At 29.8% G+C, this 12784-nt stretch overlaps 1 protein-coding gene across 1 annotated transcript; it reads left to right on the top strand.

Moving 5' to 3' along the window:
- Window positions 1-7418: 7418 nt before the first annotated feature.
- LOC111396113 (serine acetyltransferase 1, chloroplastic-like) lies at window positions 7419-8986 on the top strand. The gene has a single exon (XM_023022404.1). It carries the CDS (start codon window positions 7735-7737, stop codon window positions 8767-8769), a length of 1035 nt encoding a protein of 344 aa, XP_022878172.1. The 5' UTR covers window positions 7419-7734; the 3' UTR covers window positions 8770-8986.
- The last annotated feature ends 3798 nt before the right edge of the window (window positions 8987-12784 follow it).

Raw genomic sequence — 12784 nt, forward strand, 5'->3', positions numbered from 1 at the left:
TCTAATTTTATTAATTCACTACTCCAATTACTAGTTTGGTCCATTCTTATCTATTTTGTCATATGAGTGTTTGCTCCGTGATAATTCATCCTCTCAAAGACAAACAAGTAATTAAATAAAGTAAAGTTTTTTATTTATTTATCAACTTATAACTTATAAGTATATAGAGAAATCTAAATGTTTTATTTACAAATATTGAAGTCATCTCAATTGATTTCTGCACACTGTTATTTAATATAATCTTACTAATATGTATGAGTACTTATATTTTTATTTTTTGAAAACATTAATTTATAAGATAATTCTTTTAGATTAAATAGGTTGTAAGAATTCTTTAGAATAATATAATGCTTGTCAATTTGATTATTAGAAATATTTATCAGCGGTGTTCTAAAAAGTTTGTTTAGGCACCACCTAGGCTTGAAACTTGGGCAAAATGCCTCGTTTCACGCTTAGAAATTTTTTTTTTTTTTCAATTCTTAAACAGTTGAACTTTTTCACTATTCTCTTTCGTTTTCCCTAAGTTCACTTTATTAATTTTTTTTATTTTTTTCCTTTTTATAAAAAGTCTTTTATTCAACTTTAGCTTCTTCTTATTTATTTTTAAAAAAAAAAATTTTTCATTTGACTTTAATTTCAAATTTTTAAAAGATTTTGTCTGTAGAAAGTTTAAAAATGACTTTATCTAAATAGTTAAATTAGATTTAAGCTATGGTGTTATCTACATTTATAATTATGACATGAGACTCATTATTTTGTTGCAAACTAAAAAAACACATATAAAATTTCTATAAATCTATTAAGTAGAACTTGTATAGTTGAAAATCAAAACTACGAAAAATATTTTAATTTTTGCAAGTCGAAAACTTGAAAATTGTATAATTAATTAATGGTAGGAATTATTAAGTAAATATAGTATTTTATTATTTTAGATGTTTTATATGTATTATTTTAATTATTAAATGATTTTTAAAATGTTTAAAAATTTAAAATAATATTAAAAATAAGAAAACGATTTTTTACGCCTAAATCTCGCCTAAACTTGCTTAAACTCGCAAAGCTTGAAGTTTCACCACCACGTCTAATCTCGCTATATACTTTTAAGAACATTGCTTACCAGTAAAATTTTTAAGAGTGTCAAAACATGGCCTGGTTTATCATTTAAAACAATTTATAAGTGTAGGCTTTTGAAAGGTTTGGTATCTTTTAATCATGAGGGACATTTAAATAAATGATGCAAAAGTGATCCATGACTATTAATTTGGTGTCTCACGTGGTGGCAACATGGAAATTCAAATTGACTTTGTAGTGTATAAGGTTAAAATATTCTTTCATTCAGGCATGTTTACAAGGCATAAAAGGTTGATAATTCTACAAAAAGGTTCCCAAGATGAAGTAATACATTACCTATTTAGTATAAAAATAGAAAGTAATGATGAGTTTGGAGAAGTTTTATTTATAATGATAATGAAATAGGACTGTGACACCTTGATGTGCATAGGCGGCTAGAGGCATCTTCACTTGTTATTCTATAAGTAAAATTCTAATAATTATAGGTAAGTAAACCTACAACTGTCTTCATATATCAACTTGTTTGAGTCCCATTATTTAGAAAAAATGTATATTTTGACATTATTTTAACTACACATTCTTTAATAAAATAATATTATACGTAAATCTAATACTTTTCCTTATTTTTTAAACACACATTTTTCATCAATACACTATTCAAAAATTTATTTTTTCCTTCAAAATGGGGCTCAAACAAGAGCTATCTATATTATTTCGGTAAATGTATGGATGTGTTGTCTAAATTGGTATTATGTAAAATTGTCATCATTATATTTTATATCATAAATGATTTTAATGATCATTCACTCATATCAATCCATCCATAAATGTGAAAATGAATGTTTTTAAGTCCTTGTTTGAACCACATTATTTTTAGAAGAATACATTTTTAAATAAGGTATTGATAGAAAATGTGTGGGTAAAAATGTAAAAGTTTTGGATTTGTATGTAATATTATTTTATTAAAAAATGTGTAGTTGAAATGATATCAAATCACTATTTAAGAATCTATTTTTTTGAAAAAATGTGGGTCAAACAGAGCCAAGGGAATATATATTGTAAACGTTTTTATTATGAGGTATATGTTTATGTCATGAAGGTGTGAGTGAAAAATAAAGCGAGGGGAGCATGCGTACTTAACCAATGTTTAATATTAATGTTAATGTTAATCGTTTTGTAGTACTACTGGTTGATTTGATCGGGTTTCAAATAGCATGGCCTACTATATTCTGATTAGGCAATACACCAAGTGAGCTTGCGATATCAATGTTCAGATTTTTTAAAAAATGAAACAAAAATGAGTACATATTGAGAAATATATTTTATTTAAATGTAATTCATATACATATTATAACACATGCATCATATGCTTGAGATTTGTTTACTAAGCTTTAGCTCATTTCATGTTATCCCTCCTCGTTTTCAGATTATGAATGTAAGATGATTTGAAATGACGACTTATATTGACATAGACGCAGTATTATAGCATTTAAATGTTAAATTCTTTTTTGTAATTAAGCTTAACATTCAATTTAAAATAATAAATCATTGATGATAAATTGAAAAAAAAATTTGAACTTTCTTTCCGCATTTATGATTTTAAGAGAAAATTAAATGATAAAACTTTCAAATCAAGTATCAAAAACTGGGGGTGTTACGAGTAAAGCCTCCATTACCTTAGATCTCAGATGCTTGCTCCGTATTTTTTTTATGCTTTCAACTGATACTCTTGTAAAAAGTGGTGTTTCCTATAATATAGAATTGGAATAACGATACTTGGCCAAGATCAACGGCAATTATGGAGGTGAAAAGGTAGTGTGGGAGATAGTGATTGAGTGTTCTTTTTTTCGAACTGTCTAATAATGTATTAACATGTGTCCCTTTTGTCACTGAACCTGTCATTGAGTCTGTCACTGTAGCAAGATTCGTAGAATTGAGTGTAACTCTAATTATGCAAGGCTTTACGTCAACTCCTTCTATTCAACTTTCAATATTAATAAATAAACTGTCTATTCAACCTGTGTTTGAGATCCATTATTTGAAAAAAAAATGATTTTGGAATAGTGCTTTTGAAAGAATACGTGGTTAAAAAGTAAGAAGAATTTTTGAGTTTACGATTATATTATTTTATTGAAAGAATATGTGATTCATAAAAGGATAGGGAGAAATATGAATTAAAATTTAATGGAGATTAAACAAGGGCTTAATTTTATTTATCATTTTTTTTTTTCTAAAGAAAGCCATAATTATGCTAGTTAAACGTGTTGGGAGCAGCCGTAGCAATAATTTAGAAGGTGGTCCTAATGCAATCATTTAGTCAAGTCAAAGCCCAATGGGGTGAGTACAAGAAAAAGGATTGACAAATCGTCACCGCACACGTCACTTCCTCTCGGACACATAACAACAAAATCTCATTATTATTCTTTTTCTCTTAATTTACTTAAGATTATTTTTATAGAATAATTAAAGTCGGCTTCTATCTCAAATTGTTCAAAGTCCAGACATAACAAATTGCATTTACTTTGTGTTACAAAGTAAAATCAATAAATAGCTTTAAAAAAGTAAAATAAATAATCAAAATAGAGAGAATTATCGGAGTTTATAAAAAAATATTATCTAAATTTAAAGATGTTGTTTATTATGTGTAAGGTAATTTTTTAAGTAAAGAATCTCTTAAGACTTAAATATGCTTTTATGCATAGACGAGTGCTTAACATCAATGTTAATAAATATTATTAGGATTAATAGCACAAAACGTCTTTACGTTTGACACTTATTGTGAAAAACGTCTTTACATTTCATTTTTTACATTTTCACACTTATTTTAACGTTTCATTGCAGAAAAAGTCATTTTTACCATTTTAATGTAAAATGACTAAAATACCCTCCCATTTAAATAAAATCAAAAACAAAATAAAGAATAAATTACAATCTTACTCCTAAAAGTTTTAAAAAGTACAAGTAAGTCCAAATAATTATTAAAATACCTAATAAGACAAAACATCCATACGTTTGGCCTATAGTATGCAAAATATCCATATGTTTCAAATTGGTGAAAATGATTTTTTTGCAATGAAACGCAGAAATAATGAAAATGCAATAAAAATGAAACGTAGGGACTTTTTTCGTAAGAAATGTCAAATATAGGAATGTTTTGTCCTATTAGGGCTTATTAAAAAAAAAAAAAAAAAAAAAAAAAAAAACTCTCCCTCTCTCACTCTTCTTCTCCAAATGAATTGTCATCCTAGAAATGAAGAAACTCCGATCAACCATCGTCCAAACCATCGAACCTCCATACCGTTGAACCATCTGTTGATGTTTTAAAACCATGAAAAAAGCGCCCTGGTGAGTATCGATTGATATGATGGAAATGGCATGGATCTCTCCGGAACAGGTGGTGCATTCGGAGTTTGGGCGATGATGTCTTGGAAATGGCATAGAGGTTTGGCAGCTTGGACGATGGTTTCAATTTTAATAAGGTCTAATAGCACAAAACGTTGCTATGTTTGACACTTCTTGTGGAAAACATCCATAAGTTTCAATTTTTTTTTTTAATTTTTTTTTATGTATTTTTCATATCTATTTTCACGTTTCATTACCAAAAATGTCATTTTCACTCATTTGAAACATAAAGATGTTTTGCACACTACAGACCAAACATAAAGACGTTTTGTGCTATTAAGTTTTTTAATAATTATTTAGACCCACTTGCACTTTTTAAAACATTTAGGAAAAAGATTGCAATTTATTCTTTATTTTTCTTTTCTTTTCTTTTTTTGGTTTTATTTAAATAAGAGGGTATTTCAATTTTACATTAACAAATGGTGAAAATGACGTTTTCTGCAATGAAACATTGAAATAAGCGCGATAATACAAAAAAATGAAACGTGGAAACTTTTTTCGTAGTAAATGTCAAACGTATAGACGTTCTGTTCTATTAACCTAATATCATTATCAACTTGTTAATTTTGTGAATAAGCTTGTTATATTTTCGTTCAAAGTTACAACTATAAAGATGTGTTTACTGGCAAGCTATTAATTGGTATGTGTAAACCTCTCATTTAAAGCTGTAATGTTATTGATCAACATCGTTGTAGTATACATTAAGTCTCTGATTGGCAACCATTCTTTCAATTTATTTATTTATTTATTTTTCCTATATTCATTTTCAACCACACATTCTCATGATAAAGTATTTTTCACGCAAATTCAAAATATTTTTCTTACTTTTTAATAATACATTCTCCAAAATTTACTATTCAATAACACATCCAGGAAAAAAAATCTATCAAACAAGGACTAGAGTGTTCTAAATGTCAATGCTTAAGCTTTTTCGTTATTTAGCCCCTGTTTGGCCCCCATTAAATTATATTTCATTACATTCTATTTTTCTCTCTTCTATTTTCAACCACACAATTTTCCATAAAATAATAATACACGTAAATCGAAAATTTTTCCTTTTTTTTCAACCACTCATTTTTTCAATAAAACACTATTCCTCCCTTTTTCATTACCAAAAATGGGGGTCAAACGGGGCTTAATTTGATACGAGTAGTGCTAGTATATAGGGGAAAACTGACATGGGATTTACGGGGAGAATTTGACATTTGTTCATTGGGAGATGACAAAAAAAAAAAAAAAAAGAGAGGAGGTAATCATGGCACCTGTAACTGCTCTAGCAGTTATTCCCCTCATTTGATATTTATTTGACTCAATTGAAACTTGATTTAATTGTGTTTTTTGCTGTGTGTGTGTGAAATTATTAGATAATAAGAAAATGTGTTGATAATAATAAGCCCTTGTTTGTGATTCATTATAATGAATTTTTTTGGGATAATGTATTTTAAAATAGTGATTATTATTATTATTATTATTTATTTATTATTTTTATTTTTTAGAGCGTGGTTACAAACTTACAAAGGAAAGAGATTTTTTTTAATTTACGTGTGTTATTATTTTACTAGAAAATGTATGATTAAAATGAGGAAAGAGAAAAATGTATCACATTATAAGGTTGTGCTATATGCACGTAATAATTTATATAATGATTTATCAACCGATGATGTGACGAAATTTAATTGAATTAAAATCCCATCAATCAAATAACTTATCCACTTACATTTAGGCTATGTTTGATAAACCATTTTTTTCCATGGAAAATAGAAAATGAATTTCATATTCCACAAAAATTTTCTTGGCAATTGGAATTATTGCTTTGCCCCCACACAGTTACCATTTCTTGGTTTTCCTACCACTTTGGTGGTTTTCATCTTGTTTTTTTTTTTTTAATTTTTTTCATGTAAATTAAAGCCAAACGAACGCCAAAAAATAGATATTTTTTGTTTTCTTGGATTTTTTATTTTTATTTTTATTTTTGCAATGGAAACAAATTCAAGGAACAATTGTAAAAGAGGATAACCCTTAAATTAACAATTTCAATGAAAAATAAAGTCAAACAAATACCAAACGACACTTTTATTTCAACGTTTTTCCGATGAAAAATTATATCAATTAAACACTATTAATTGATAATTCTCACTAAAACAAGTTCTAGGTAATTCAATTTTCTACAAATCGTTTTCTTTCCATCCAAATTCAATTCTCGCAATCAAACGAACTGTTAGATACATCATCATTATATAAAATATTGTGTAACCTATATACATGTATAAGTAGTACTTTCCTTCATTATAATGGAGATCAATTAGGGGCTAAATAATAATTAAAAATGTATCATTAAAATTAATCTTTAAATTTAAATTAATAGAAAAATGTAATCAAAATAGAAGTCTGACTTTGACCAGCAGTTACATCGTTTATCAACTTTCTTATCTTTTTTCTTTGAAAAATAGAAAAAGAGGGATTCGAATTGGATACTGCAACCAAATTACGTCGGCACCAAGCGTCGAACCCTAGATTTGGTGGACAAGTGGAGGGGGCTTATGTTGTGTAAATTCCCAGTCAAAATACTAATATTATTAATATATGTTAGTGTTTCGACCACGTTATTTTGAAGTAGTACATTGATGATTAAAGTGTAATTAAAAATTAAAAAAATTTGAATTTACGTATAATATTATTTTATTAAAATTTTGTTTGTCTACAATACTTATTTTCAATTCTACATTTTTTATTAAAATAATTTTATACGTAAATAAATTTTTTTTTTTTAACCACACATTTCAACTTCAATCTCCATTTCATAATACATTCTTCACAAATAATGGGACACAAACACTCCTAAAAAATGTAAAAATAAAATAATGTTAAATTACTATTTAAAAATATATTTTAAAAAAATGTGACTCAAACATGCCTATCAATCTCATCCCGTCACAATACATTCATCTGGCCAAAGGAGCGTCCTTATTAGTATAATCCCCTATTGTGGCGGCGCGAGGAGTGGCGGTGGAACCTCTTAAATACTTCCACCACACGCATCCTCGAGAACCACCGCCATCGTCTCGGTTCATTCGCCAATAAAAAATATCACTTGCCAATGAAAGTTCTGGCTTTTTCGTTATCCACATCTCCCTCTCTATATATAACTCCATATCGATCGGCCCACGTTTTCTTGAGCCTCACATTTCCGTGTCTGCAAATTTTCTTGCATTTCCTTCTATACGACCCGTTTTCAAGCCCGTTAAGTTATTCATTATCGCCATGGCAACTTGTGTACACTCTTCAAGAAGAGAAAGCCCTCCTCAGACAAAACCAAACAGAACCCGTGTTGATGATCATGTGATTCAAAATTATGTTAAATATTGTAGACCCAATTCTGCTGACATTGTTTCTTGTGTCCATATTTCAGAGAAAAAGTCGAATGCCCTCCACACGTGTGCACCCACAGTTTTGGATGATGGTAATGCTTATCATGAAGAAGATGTGGATAATTTGTGGCAGGTGATGAAGGACGAGGCCAGGTCAGATATTGATCAAGAACCCATATTGTCGAATTATTATCTCAGTTCAGTTTTATTTCATGATTCTATGGAAAGTGCTTTGGCTAATCATCTGGCCATGAAATTGAGCAATTCTAGCCTGCCTAGTGGTACCCTATATGATCTTTTCCTAGGGGTGCTCACAGAGAATCAAGATATTATGAGAGCTGTAAAAGATGATTTAAGGGCAGTTAAGGAGAGGGACCCTGCTTGTATTAGTTATGTTCACTGTTTCTTGAATTTCAAAGGATATTTAGCTTGCCAGGCTCATAGGGTAGCACATAAGTTATGGTTAACGGGGAGGAAAATCCTGGCTCTGTTGATACAAAACAGGGTTTCTGAGGCTTTCGCTGTGGATATTCATCCCGGGGTGAAAATCGGTAGGGGGATTTTACTTGATCATGCTACTGGAGTTGTCATTGGAGAAACAGCAATAATTGGGAATAATGTTTCAATTTTGCATAATGTGACATTGGGTGGCACTGGTAAGGTATCTGGGGATCGGCACCCAAAAATTGGCGACGGGGTACTGATAGGGGCAGGTACCTGTGTTTTGGGCAATGTTAGAATTGAAGATGGGGCTAAGATTGGTGCAGGGTCTGTAGTGCTAAAGCAGGTGCCTGCCAGAACTACTGCTGTAGGGAACCCTGCTAAATTGATTGGAGGGATAGGGAATCCCATTAAGCTAGATAAATTGCCTAGCTTGACAATGGACCATACATCTCATATATCTGAATGGTCTGATTATGTTATCTAGAGCATCCATTTTTCTAGTTTTGCTCCTTGGTGATGTCTATGTAGTAGGCAGGATTCGAGTCTTTTGTTTATGCTTTTATGAGAGAATTGAAGTTCTCCTATGAGCTCCTCTTACTGATGCTTTGTACTTGAATAAAATAAGCCTTTCTGGGCTTTGAGATTTTGTATTATACCGTTACATTCTCTATAATGAATAATTGTTAGCTCTATTTACTGAAGTTTGACGTAAAATATTCTTGGTCTATTCCTTATAATCTATGATGGTCCAATGTTTGAATAGCCAAGCAGGCAAACGGCTAGCATCTTTTTTATCTCCTATGTTTTTAGCTATGTAATATTTCACATCCTAGATCGCACTTTGTAGATGGAATGCTGCCGCTTCCTTTTAATTCGTGGTTAATTACTGTTTTTTTTAATTTTTTTATTGTTTTCCTATCACCATCAATTTTTCGAGGTGTACTGTAGTGTATTCAAGGGAAATGTTTCACAGGTAATCTATTTTGAGTTAGCTTCTGCTGATTTTTCTTTATCAGGGAATCTAGATCAAGGCAATTTGAGTTGAACTTCAGTAATTACATTAATTTTTTATTTCAATTACCATGCTTGCATTCTTCTGTTGTTTGTACTATAAAATTCTCGTAGCTATATATCCTTGCAGGCTTCTTTGGTGTTCATGGCACTAATGGTATTTGTAGTTTTAATTTTCAGAAGTGGTGATTGTTCTCTCCCATTAAATTGATTTCTCTTGACAGTTCCCACACTTGTTCACAAATTTGTCTCCTGTGTCTTGACTGCAAATTATTTTATTACTAAACATTAGGCTATAGGTGAGTTCAATGGGTTTAGTGCTTGGAAATATTGATATCCTCATCTCACTGAAAATTAGGTTCATTTGGAAGTGCCTATCTTACAGTATTCTGCACGGTGAATTGTTGTTGTGAGAGAGAGAAATTTCTTATGGGAAAAATGTCAGCGAGAAACTTGTGTTATGTCTAGTGCTTCTCTCTCTCATGTTTATCAAGATCTGCTAGAGAAGTAGAAATCTGGAAGAAACTACAAATCTTTGCCAGTTAGGAAAAATAGGAATGGTGATAACCTGAGCCATCAGTCAACTATTTTTGTACTCCTCCTTTCTTGTTCTGGGCCTCATAAAATTACTCCAACCTGACATTCCTTGTACTCTGGGAGGGTCTCAAGACTCGATGCTGCCATTATACATTGTGAAAGTTGTGTGCTTCAAAGCTATTCTTTTTTCTTGGCTAGTGATCACCTTTATGATCTCGAGAGAACGGGAGACTGAAATCTGTGATTTTCTCACCTTTGGAAGCCATTCTGGACTTCACTTTATATTAGAACCGGGTTTACGCGTAGCTTCTGGATAAGAAGGTTCTTATTTTTACATGGTTTTGATAAAAACTATGAGTGTTAATTGAAGCTATATAATGCATATTGTTATAGTTTAAGAATGAGAGTGTTTGATTTTGTTTGTAAGTTTAATCGAGTTTATATGCTCGCGAGGATTTGATGGTCTGGGTATAAGTACTTATTTATGTATCAGTGCTTAACACTATTGAAAGAACGAGATTACTAAAGTGTTTAAGTGCAAGGAAAGATGTTGGACAAGCACATACTTATACGAACTGAAGTTCCTCAAGTTAGTTATCAAATACACTCATATAAGTCATATATATGAGATCAACGGCTATGAAATTCAAGTTGAAATTTATGTCGTCGTGAATTCATGGAAAGATTGGAAGAGATCCTAAACTTTGCCGAAGTAGGATTTAGATGTCAAATCAATTAATGTCACATCACCAATTGTTCGAATCACATTCTCTGTTAATATAAAGTTTGGTCTTAGAGTATTGAGTTACTTTGATTAATGTTTTATTATTTTAGTTATTTTCAGATTTATTTTTTTTGTCAATATAGCTAGTAAAAAATTGTAGCCGGGGCGGTTATTGGATGATTTATTTAAATCAAAAAAATCTCAAAAAAATTACAGTTTTATTTTATTAAATTATGAATTTAAATTATAACTCTTGCACTATATAAATTCCTCTTTTTCTTAAAAAAATGCACTAAAATTTATTTTGATCTTGTGTACTTTCATACAAAAATGATTTATTAAATTATGAATTTAAGTTATAATTCTTGCACTCTGTATATATCTCAAAAAATATTATGTTGAAAATCATTTCAATCTTATGTACTTTCATACAAAAACGATTTAAGAATTTTTATTTTATTAAATTATGAATTTAAGTTATAATTCTTGCACTCTGTATATATCTCAAAAAATATTATGTTGAAAATCATTTCAATCTTATGTACTTTCATACAAAAACGATTTAAGAATTTTTATTTTATTAAATTATGAATTTAAGTTATAATTCTTGCACTCTATATGTACCTCTTTTTCTTGAAAAAAAAAATGCTGAAAATCATTTTAATCTTATGTACTTTTATACAAAAACGATTTAAGAATTATTTTACCTATATTTTGTTTTGAAGCAAAACTTGAAAGTTTTGGAAACAATTTGTAATTGTTGCACAAGTGATTTGATTGTTGTATCTTAGGAATGATTATTCAAAAAGGTCGCACTAATTAACAATGGGCAAATTTACTTTACTACATCGTATTGCCACAAATCTCAATCGTTCAATAAGGTTTCTTCTTTGCATTTCACTATTCTGTAGCAGTGTCTGCTACTAATTTTTGTCTTACAATCTAAATTAAAATTCTTAAAAGTTAGTTGTTATACTTGTGATGGATACACACGGGAAAATAATTTGTATGGAAGAACAATCGGTATAAACACCAATTTAAAATTAAAATTGTTGGTGATTGTTTTGTTTGTAGAAAATCAAATCCCTTTGCAAAGGATTGCAAACATAAAAAAGGAAAAGCTGTGAAAAACAAACACATGTAATAAAAGACGGGAACTTTTCTACGATAGTGGCAGAAGTTAATCTAATAAGCAACATGATATATTGTTGATTCGATTTTGGAGCAAGCATATTTGTTGCACGTGAAGTTCTCAATCATTCATGTTAGTAATGGAGAATATATGCTCATGGTGAATGCTTCTTCCTCCAAGGTTGAGGAAACATGAATGGTGAAACTTAGGTTTACTTTAGAAATCTCCTTAATTTGAAGGATATTTTCAATGTAGCTAATATTAGGGAAATTCTAGTGTTTGGTTATATTTTAGTTAAAAAATAGTTTAAAATGTACTCAAGAGTTGTAAAGTTGTACTGTCAAAACGTAGTTCTTTTGTTGAAAAAGGGTATGCAAATGATAGTCGGTTTAAACTCAATGTTTTTTAAATTTATACTAGTGAGGGGTCGTGCACTTTGTTATAACTTTAGAATTTAATTTTGTAAAATTTGTTATTTTTTTAGAGCAAAGAAATTGGTAAGAAGAATGTATCACATTAGTAGTTAGAAAAACTACAATAAATGCAACATCTGCAGAATTAGATTGGTTCATAATATATTGGGATATCAAATAAAAATTAGAGAAATTTGTGTTATATTTTATCAACTTGAAAAGCCATAAAATATTAATAATACGAAAAAAAATAAGTTTTTGTGAAGGGGAAAACAATTTTACCGTCAGTTCCCTGGCAAACCGAAATCCCAATGGCAAAGCCTCAATTGATCTGTATGATGAAAACACACAAATTTCAGTAGAAAAAGTATATATTGTAAAAGTATGAATATTACTATAGTAAAAAATCCTAAAGCAACGTTGCAAGCACATATTAGGACAATGAAAATGAAAGGAGCAAAAATCAGTAGCATGTGTATGAACAAAATATCCTTAGACAGTTGTTATTTTGCCAGCACTTTTAACCACGTTTAGAAATAAAGAAAAACAACTAAAACATGTTAAAACACCACCCAAGCTATGGCTCGAATAGGGGAAAATTGACTTCCAGTTCTTCCCTAAACCGAGTAAGGAAAGAGACACAGCTATTCGGAGAAAAAGGTCGAAAATAATGTTGATTGCC

This window comes from Olea europaea, chromosome 6, assembly GCF_002742605.1.
Source record: "Olea europaea var. sylvestris chromosome 6, O_europaea_v1, whole genome shotgun sequence".
NCBI classification, from domain to species: domain Eukaryota; kingdom Viridiplantae; phylum Streptophyta; class Magnoliopsida; order Lamiales; family Oleaceae; genus Olea; species Olea europaea.

Coding starts and splice junctions, on each gene's coding strand:
- LOC111396113 (XM_023022404.1), top strand. CDS start 7,735: ATGGCAACTTGTGTACACTCTTCAAGAAGAGAAAGCCCTCCTCAGACA.